The sequence below is a fragment of the Crocodylus siamensis genome, chromosome 7, assembly GCF_052110815.1.
Source record: "Crocodylus siamensis isolate JL-2025a chromosome 7, ASM5211081v1, whole genome shotgun sequence".
Taxonomy (NCBI): Eukaryota; Metazoa; Chordata; order Crocodylia; family Crocodylidae; genus Crocodylus; species Crocodylus siamensis.
In genome coordinates, this window is record NC_143401.1 from 75,268,624 (window position 1) to 75,278,623 (window position 10,000).

The 10,000-nt window shown below is 39.8% G+C and overlaps 1 protein-coding gene across 12 annotated transcripts in view; it reads left to right on the plus strand.

The window, feature by feature from the left end:
- Positions 1-10,000, plus strand: part of EBF3 (EBF transcription factor 3) — a 143,026-nt gene that overhangs the window by 90,115 nt on the left and 42,911 nt on the right. For 6 of the 12 annotated variants that reach the window (XM_090058097.1, XM_090058098.1, XM_090058104.1 and 3 more), the window contains exons 7-8: positions 4,994-5,075; positions 8,190-8,334. In XM_090058097.1, the coding sequence (XP_089914223.1) occupies positions 4,994-5,075; positions 8,190-8,334 (227 nt within the window). The remainder of the gene's footprint in view (positions 1-4,993; positions 5,076-8,189; positions 8,335-10,000) is intronic. The other 6 variants (XM_090058102.1, XM_090058103.1, XM_090058106.1 and 3 more) reach the window with 1 other exon arrangement.

Consider the following 10,000-nt stretch of genomic DNA (forward strand, 5'->3'; position numbering starts at 1 on the left):
CAGTTCAAATGCAGCCTGGCCGCAGGTGTGCCTAATTTACCTCGCAACAGAACGTGTTGAGTTTAATTGCACAGTGGTTGTTAGGAAAAATTGGTGGGTGGAATATCAAGTGACTTACTGTATGCTGATGGCAGATGGGCGTTAAGAGGCATTGTGAGCTAAGTGTATAGGTGAGGTGAGTTAATAAAAGATGTAAATTTTATCTTAAAATAGTGAAGCCTTGTGGTAGATAATACATTTTAATTAAGAGGGTATCAGATCTTTCTTTAGCACTGGAAAGAAAATCAGAGGAAGAGAAAGCCACTAAGAAAAACTATATTTTCTCCCATAGCAGTATATTTGAGGAGCAGTTTCCAGTTTAGGGTGTTCAAGAAGGATATTTCATAAGATTTAGTGCATTCTAAAGACTAACTTTATATAGATGGATTACATAAAATACAGAATACAAAGCATATATAGGTAAACCTGGAGAAATCTGTGTTCTTGTTCTGATGATAGCAGTAATGTTCGGAAAACCATCTAAATGTGAATCCAAATCTAGTTTTCTCCACTCTTCTGGACTCCAAGGTGGGAGCCCTAAGAATATGGGACTCTTCTACAGGAAAGCAACCAGTCCTATCTTCTCTGCTTTGGGACCTGGTTCCTAGGATTCAGGACTCTTTGGCAAGGTGAGGGGAAGAAGTCCCTTTAAGTCTTCTCTCCAGTGAGCTATGGGAATGACCTCCTTGGGAACAATTGTTTTTCCCCTCCTTGTCCTGCTATCCCTTTCCCCTGAAACTTTTGTCTTTAACACCCAAGCACCCAGCACTCTTGAACAGGAGGCACAAAATGGTGTTTGAGTTACAAACATTGGCTGCTTGCACCCAATGCTTCTTCGTTTCAGTTTAGCTCATGTTCATGTTCATTATGATGGACTTGAATGTGTGGGTCACACAAGCTTGAATTTCTACTCAAACCACAAATAAATATCACATCAATTTGCTCTGTAGTACCATGCAAGTAAGCTTAATATCCCTTTCTTAGAGAAACGTAGAAGGTGTCTCCTCACAGAAACAGTTCATACTGTTCAAGGTAAAATATCCATGTATTATAATAATATTTTGCACTTCTGGAACACCATTCAGCAGAGGGGATTTCAGAGCAATTTACAAACGTTAACTCAGTTAAGACTCACAACACCCATTTGAGGTAGGAAGACAGAAGAAAGATTCTCTTCTTAGCATTGACTCCTTTTTCACACAAAGAAGCTGCAAAACTGAGGGATTTCTTTACCTACTGATTTTCCCAGTGTGGAGGGGACCTCAGTTGGTGTGGAGCCAGTTTCGCTGAATTCTCTGCCATGATACTGCAGCCCATAGACTTAGGATAAGGAAATGGGGAAAATGTCCAGAACACCGTTGTAGTTTGAGTATTCTCAGCTGGTGTACGGGCCCCGGGGAGCCATAGGCAGCCAGTACACTTTAGAATAACCCTGAGGCTGATATTGGGATGGGATAGGAATGGTAGTATAGGTAACATGCAGCCAAATTTAGTATCTGGGAATTGTAGCTGCTGGGGCAATTGGGAATGGGGCTATGGCTAATATGTAGCCAACATTAGCATCTGGGAATTGTAGCTCTCACCTCTTCCAAAAATATTGACTTCAGATCAGACTCTAAGCCATAAATATCATATGAATTGCCAATAACATGCATTTATCACTTGCCTGAAAAAACAGCCGTTGTTCTCAGAGCATCGTTACATGGAAGTGTGGATGGAAAGTGAGGAAAAATACCATAATTCAAGTCAGGAATTTTTTTGGCACAAGTGGATTACACCAGCTGAAATTTGGCCAGGAATCCATGCTTAACATTCCTTCTTCAGCACCACAAAATCTTTACTAAGTGCAAGTGTTCAGTGTTAGAGTGGCTAGGAAATGAGGCGGGGTGAAATCTGCAAAAAAAAAAAAATTCCAATTAATGTCAGCGTTTCATTTTTTAAATCTGTTAACCAGCACTACAATTTACCCTGCTTATGTTTCATCTAAGGAACAGCAACTTTAGTACAGTGCATGCTAACAATGTATTTGGATTTTTGTTCAGGAGTAACTCAAAGGAGAGTTCTAATGACTACAGCATTAGGTCTGCAGAACCTACCTGCATGCTTCGTGGCATGCTACTATCCAGGGACTTCCTCAGCCCATGGTTTCACATATGAGAAGACAATGTGGTACATTTTCAGGCACATGTTGTATCAATTGGAGTCTGACCATTCTGCATTCTGAAAGAGAAGAGAGTAGATTGCTAAACTTTTACCAGGGTTATTATTTGCACATGGACCTTTATGTAAAAAGTATTCAGAGGCTATGGTGGTGGATGTTTATAAATCCGCATATGCAAATTGAAACAGTATATTTGTTAGCATTCTTAATATGAAACCGTAAAGATCTGACTAACCTCAATACTAAATGGTAGGCAAGCTGTTCGAGAAAATTATGCTGGCACACATCCAGGACGGGCCAGCAGGAGATTGCATGCTTAGGGGCAACCAACATGGGTTCATCAGTGGAAGGTCCTGTCAGACCAACCTGGTGGCCTTTTACGATCAGATCATTAGATGCAGGGGTAGCAGTGGATATAATCTTCCGGGACTTCCAGAAGGCTTTTGACACTGTCTCTCACCCTGTTCTCATCAAGAAACTGGGGGGCTGTGGTGTAGACACCCACACAGTCAAATGGGTCGCCAGCTGGCTGGAGGGCCGCACCCAGAGGGTGGTAGTAGATGGGTCCTTCTCAACCTGGAAGGACGTGGGCAGTGGGGTTCCGCAGGGCTCGGTCCTTGGGCCTACACTGTTCAACATCTTCATCAGCAATTTGGATGAGGGGGTAAAAAGCACCTTGTTCAAATTTGCTGATGACACTAAGATGTGGGGGGATGTGGGAACACTGGAAGGAAGCAACAGGCTACAATCAGACCTAGACAGGTTACAAGGGTGGGCGGACGAGAATAGGATGGGTTTCAACACAGACAAGTGCAAGGTGATGCACCTGGGGAGGAACAACCGGCACCATACATATAGGTTAGGGAACTCCCCTCTTGTCAGCACGGAGGCGGAAAGGGATCTGAGGGTCATCATTGACTCCAAGATGAACATGGGCCGGCAGTGTGGAGAGGCAGTAAGGAAGGCCAACCGCACCTTGGCATGTATCCACAGATGCATCTCGAGCAGGTCCAAGGAGGTGATCCTCCCCCTCTATGCGGCACTGGTCAGGCCGCAGTTGGAGTATTGCGTCCAGTTCTGGGCGCCGCACTTCAAGAGGGATGTGGACAGCATGGAGAGAGTCCAGAGGAGGGCCACTCGTATGATCAGGGGACAACAGGGCAGGCCCTATGAGGACAGGCTGCGGGACCTGGACCTGTTCAGCCTCCAGAAGAGAAGGCTGAGGGGGGATCTTGTGGCCTGTTATAAACTAGTCAGGGGGGATTAGCAGGCATTGGGGGAGTCACTGTTCCCCTGAGCACTGCCAGGAGTGACCAGGAATAACGGTCACAAGTTGGCAGAGGGTAGGTTTAGGTTAAATATCAGGAGGCGCTACTTCATCGTCAGGGCGGCTAGGATCTGGAACCAACTTCCAAGAGAAGCGGTGCAGGCTCCTACCCTGGGGGTGTTTAAGAGGAGGTTAGATGAACATCTTGCTGGGGTCATTTGACCCCAGTATTCTTTCCTGCCATGGCAGGGGGTCGGACTAGATGATCTACTCAGGTCCCTTCCGACCCTACAAACTATGAAACTATAAATATGTTATTATTGGGACAAAGTCATCTAGTGGGCATAGCCATCTGAGGGACTACAGGTAAAAGGACAGCTCTGAACTTGATTAATTATTAGCTCTTGAAAATACCAGACCCACAGATCATTTTTCCTATTATATACCACGAAATTATAACAGCATAAAGAAAATAGTAGGGGTTAGGCTGTGACTAGCTCTTACATTACCTTTACTGGGAACTGAGCAAAGGGCCACCTGCATCTTCCACAGCTACTCAGTTGTTTCTCACTTCTCATAGCAACTTGCTGAAAGGGAGGAAGGAAGAGAAGTAGATGGGGCCATTACTTTGCCTCCCTATTTGTGGGTTGGTTTGGGGCTATGCTGCACTGAGGATAAGGCCATGTAGCCATTTGACCCTTCCATACAACTATTGGGCCATGAGACATTTGCCCTCCAATTTTCCAGTGGCAGTAGAACTGCAAGAACCCTTAATGCAGGGAGGTGGCTAAATGAGAGTTTATCCCTTTCAGCATGCTGAAAAATTAGAAGTTGGACTACATATTGCCCTGGGCAGGGTTACTTGTTTTAGAGTGATAGGCTGACGTGGTGTCTGGTTGAGAAGCAAGATTTAATTCTCAGTGTTCCATTCTACCCAGACAGTAATGACCAGCAGGGAGGTCTCTTCCTGCCAGTTACGTCCAAGTGAAAATCCCATGGAAGTTGACGGAAGATGGATCTTGCCCCTTTCAAAAAGCTGGAGTAGTTTTGAACTAGAGGAAAAGCCAAGAGTCCTTAACCAGGCTGATCGTTAATTACCAGAAAAATTCTGACATGGAGGTCATTACTGATTATATAAGATGATAGCATAAGCCATGTTAAGAAAAAATAAAGGGCCAGATCTTTAGCTGGTGTAAATCATCATCCTTTGAAGTCAGTGAATCACGAACACTAATTTATGGCAGCTTCGGATCTGGCCCAAAGTCAAAACATGCTTGTTGTTTAAAATGTAAAGATATATGCCTATTGCCACGGAAACACTACTGTTTACAATAGTGATCTGTTTTTTTTAACACTCAAAGACCAATATAGTAAGCAGTAAAAAAAACAACCCCCTTAAAAATTAGGATCTATTTCTCAGCATTTTGTAAAGTTTACTTATTTATGAACGATTTATTAAATGTTTTTCTTTAAATTGTGTCTGTATGTTTACATCCCTAACAAGTGACAATTTTATATTTTTATAGATTCTTTCTAAAGTTTTTCCTCAAGTGCAATCAGAACTGTTTGAAGAATGCGGGCAATCCACGAGATATGCGAAGATTCCAGGTAGAGAGATTCTTTATACAAGAAATAAGAATATATTCAAAATTCATTCATGAAATCCACACCACTTAGCTTTAACTTTTCTGACACCTCTTTTCAATTGTATTTAGAAGAGTTAGTTTCAGAAGTATGGACTTCTAAAATATATATAAAGATTTACAAAAAATATTTGCCTGTTTTCAATGCACATTCTTAGGATTAGTCAAGTATCCAAGTGGGTTGTGGACTGTTCAGAAAATAAGTGAGACTCTCCACAGAAAACACTCTTGTAGCTTTTCCTCAGATTAAATTTGTCCACTGAGTTAGTTATTAAGACCTGTGGAGGAGTTTTTACATAAGTATGCTGCATAGCTTGGGCTTACTATTAGACATTAGAAAAGCACCCATGGAAGTCAATGAATTTTGGATCATGCATCATAGGTTTCACATTCACATTCTGGTAAGTCAAAGAGTTGTGATGCAAACCATACATTTTTTCCAATTGCTTTGGGGGTTTGGGGTGGGGGGTGGGGGGAAGGGACCTGTTTAATACTTAACTTTCTCCTTACAGCTATTGAAATATCCCGTGCTGAATCATAACCACTGCAGAGGGGCACCTGACTGAATGGACAGTGGCTGCAAATAATTTCCTCCAAATTTTGGCTGACTGGAAATGGTTATTAAGAAATACATGCTTTTTACTTCAAATTATTTTCAAAATGATCCATTTTGGGACTAATAATAGCCTAGATATTGATATGTTCAAAACTTTTTCTGAGAAGATTAACTTGTGGTTAAACTTTTATAGCAAAGCATGTGACATCTGTTTTCATGCACAGCCAACCAACCAGGGAAGCGAGAACACTTGAACCAGACAACAGTAAAGATCTGTAGCTGGAAAAAATATTTCTTCAAAACAATTCAGCCAAGCTTCCATTTTTCATGCATCTCAGCTTCACGTGGCATTGGTGATATTGATCCATCTGAACAGAGCAGAAGGTCAAACCTGGAATGAGTGGAAATGTCCTCTTTGTCTCACCGATGACTAAATGAAGCATCAGTCATGAGTGATCTTGTGGTCGACAATGGAGCCAGTAGTCACTAGAAAGACTTCCCTGGGTCTCTTTAGCTAATCTCCCTGCCTCTCAGAAGGTTTAACTGGACTTAACAGTATGTCAGGTCTTGAACAATACTTTCAACTGGTTTCACTATCTCAGCACCTTTCTTTAGGTAGAATACAGGAATGAGCCAATAAAACAAAACATAGCGTGCCTACTTTCTTTTGCTGAACTACACTATTTTCCCTTGGTGGCTGACCTATATATAGATGACAGAGCAAAGATAGTTGTCTTTTCTTATATATACCTTCCCCTGTCTTTTTAATATATCTTGGCCTAGGAGCCTAAAAAAAAAGTATTCTTTGCTGAGAATCACATTTTGTCTGCTTTGTGTAGTCCACAGGTTATTTCTTTAAGTCACCCATAGCTCATTAAGAGTGAAGAGTGGCTAGTCCAGTGGCAGAGCAATAGGACTGCAAAATGGGATACCAGAGATTAGGTGCAAGGTCAGGACTCCCCACAATGGATGTTGAGGGAAGTAATACTGTCCGTCTCTGTGAGGAGAGTATATACAAAAGCATAGCACACTTCTAGAGAACTGCCCTCAGGCTGCTCCAAAGGGTGACATAGATGGCTGTCTCAGAGGAGACAGGATATACAGAGGAAGGTGCTGTGATAGCTGAGAGCTAATTATGGTACGTGAATAAAAAGCAGGATCAGATGTGATCCAAAACAGAACTAGGCAGCAATTTTCATTAAGTGCTTTGGACCCACTATATTCAAAAGGGGAATGAGTTGCTGTGTAGTTCTTTTCATTTTTTATACATTTGGGTATATGCATTGGTGTAAGTATTCTGGACTTCATTTCTCACTTAATTTCTGTATCTAAACCAAACTGAACAGAAGACAGAAGCCTGACGTATTTGTGCAGCAGCTTTTACTACCATCCCTACTAGGATAGTATGAGGCCTAATGACATAACTCTGCTTTAAAGAACTTGCCTAATCTTAAATTACAAAGAAAATACCACAGTGATTATTTTATTCAAACAAGCTGGAACCCAACCCACAGTGACCATGATGGAGGAGTTAAATTAAATTTAAGCTTATATCTGAGCCATTCAAACTAGTTATGGTAATAAAATCGGTCTACACCACTACATCTCTCACATACGTACACACACAAATCCTCAGACAAAGCCTGTATAATTTCCTCTTTTGCCCATATGTTATGGAATATCATTTCTGTGATGAATTTCACAAATCTATTGTGTAGGTGTTTTTGTCATGAAGGTTGTGCATTTTGCATATGTTCCTTTTCCAAGTTCTACTAAGAAGCAGCTGGAAGCCAAAGAAGGCCCTATCCATCATCTCTTCTATGGCCGGACTCTGAACCTGGACACAAGAATAGGAGCCTTTCACTCAAAAATAAAGGAGGAAATTCCATTGACATACCAGGGTCAATCACCATCCAAATGAACTTGAGAAGGGATACTTTTCATGGATTGAAAACACTTTCACTATTCATATTCAACTCAGTCTTTTCAGATGCAAAAAAGTTCATTATCAGACATTAAATGTAATTGTAAAACTGACCTGGAGATCATTTACTGAAGAGAAAATGGGAGTTAGGATGGTTTCTGATTTATTAAGTTTTTTTTTATTTGGAATCCTCACAACCCTTCATTTGAAGAGAGTCTCAAGTGAACAAATTTTAATTAGATAAACTATCTAATCAATATATCAACAGATCAATCAAAACAGCAGCTTTTAAAATGAGTGGCTAGAGGGGTGTTTCTGAAACTAATGGCTAGAAGAATATTTCCCTGAATTGAATTCATTTGTTAGCATAATAGGAGATTAAACTCTAATTAGTGTATCAGGTTTTGAAGAGAAACAATTGTGAGTTAAAAATCACCAGTGTTAGCCAAAAAAGTAAATGACAACTATGAATAAATCTACTTAAAGCAGGAAGGAACAGACTGTGGAGTCACTTTGTCTTAAAATGAGTCTTGTTTCATAACTTTTACATTACTAAAAATATGCAGGTTTTTTTAAACGCATTTGTTTTCTTTTTTCAGGTTGTTGTATCAACAACAGTCAATGTGGATGGCCACGTTCTGGCTGTCTCAGACAACATGTTTGTACACAACAATTCCAAACATGGAAGGCGGGCTCGCCGCCTTGACCCCTCAGAAGGTACGGCCCCTTCTTATCTGGAAAATGGTAGGCACACATTTACATGTCTTTTTATTTGCAATGCTTCTTTGCACCATATTTTATGTTTATACACTACTACATTTTACTTTTACATTTCTTTTCTCATTGATCAAACAGACCATTAAAAACAGACCATTAGTATTTCTGACTCCATATCAAACAGAATACAGCCTCTCCTGTATTTGCTTCTGATTTGCGTTACTTTATTTGATACTTACAGTTTTGCAGTCACAACCAATTTTTCATTCCTTCTCTTTTTTTTTGTTTAAAAGCCTTGTTTTTCTTGCAGCTTTTTCTTGCTGTTTAATTTTATTTGATTTTATTTTGGCTTGTCATAATCCTTGATCCAGAGGTACATTCTCAGGTTATGTATGCAAGTTTAAATGGATGGTAAAAACATGACCAAATCTGTTAAGAATTTACTGTGAGGTCAATTTCCTGTTGCTGGGCCCTACTGCTACAGATTAAAGCAGAAGGGGTTTTTTTTGGTATGAGAAAAACAGCATAAAATGTTTTTCTTCAAGCTGATTCAATATGATTGACTTTTTGCCTGATCTGCTAAAAAAGGTAGTTTGTGATGAAAAGAACAGTAGAAAGTATCCCTGAAAACCCCAAATTCTGAACTACAACATTTTTGCAGCCCATCAGCCTCTGACGCGCATGTGTGCATGCACACACACACACATCTGAAGTAGACAAACAACAGATCTATATAAATTCAGATGTCACTTTATATACACAATACACCCATTCACGTAAACATATATAATGACTATTAGTTAGTGGACTTTTCTAACATATAAAACACCTAATGATCAAATATCTTTTGAATTGCTTCAAGAGCAAACTTAAAAAAAATTGCTTTCGTTAAATTACAATCTAAACAAGTGATCCTGAAAACACACTGATTAAAATGGGCCCACTCATGTAGGTAGTCACAGATATAATAATAGTTTGGCAGGATCATGCCCTCTCTAGCAATAAAATTCAACCATTAAAGTAACAACTGATAATGCGAAGCCACTAATATAAGTGTCCTTGTTTTATGTTATGTGCCACATAATACATACAGATGCATACATGGAAAAATGAATGAAATAGGCAATGATTATCAAAATGAAATATGATTTAGACATCAAAAAATGGAAAACAACTTATGAATCTGCTGTGGTCCACAGAAAAAAAACTAATTTGTTTTTCTGCATTAATAACTAAGGTATAAAAACAAAAATATAATAATTAAAGGTCGCCCTGAGCACAAGAGTCATTATAGTCTATGACGTATTGTTTATCTCTTTCATATGCACTGAAGGTAGGTGTGTGTTTTGCCTAGCAACCATCGCTAATGAGGTTCACAATTAAGAAGGCTGAATCCTCTCCCCTAGTCCTCTCCTTCCCTAGAGAGAGAGAACTAGCAACATTATAGGTTCAAGTAAGCATGCTCAGCCCTGTGGTGTTAGGTTTTAGTCTAGGTCCAAATACAGCCTCTTCTAATGAGCTGTTATGATCTTAGTAAAATACAAGTATTTATTTTTGTAATCTGTATAAAAAGTATTTGACTCTAAGCAGAAATATCTGTTAGAAAAATAAAGGCCATGTTATGTACTATGGAAAATTTACATACATTTCACTAACCAATAGCTGCTTTGTCGAATATTGAAATTGATTTGTT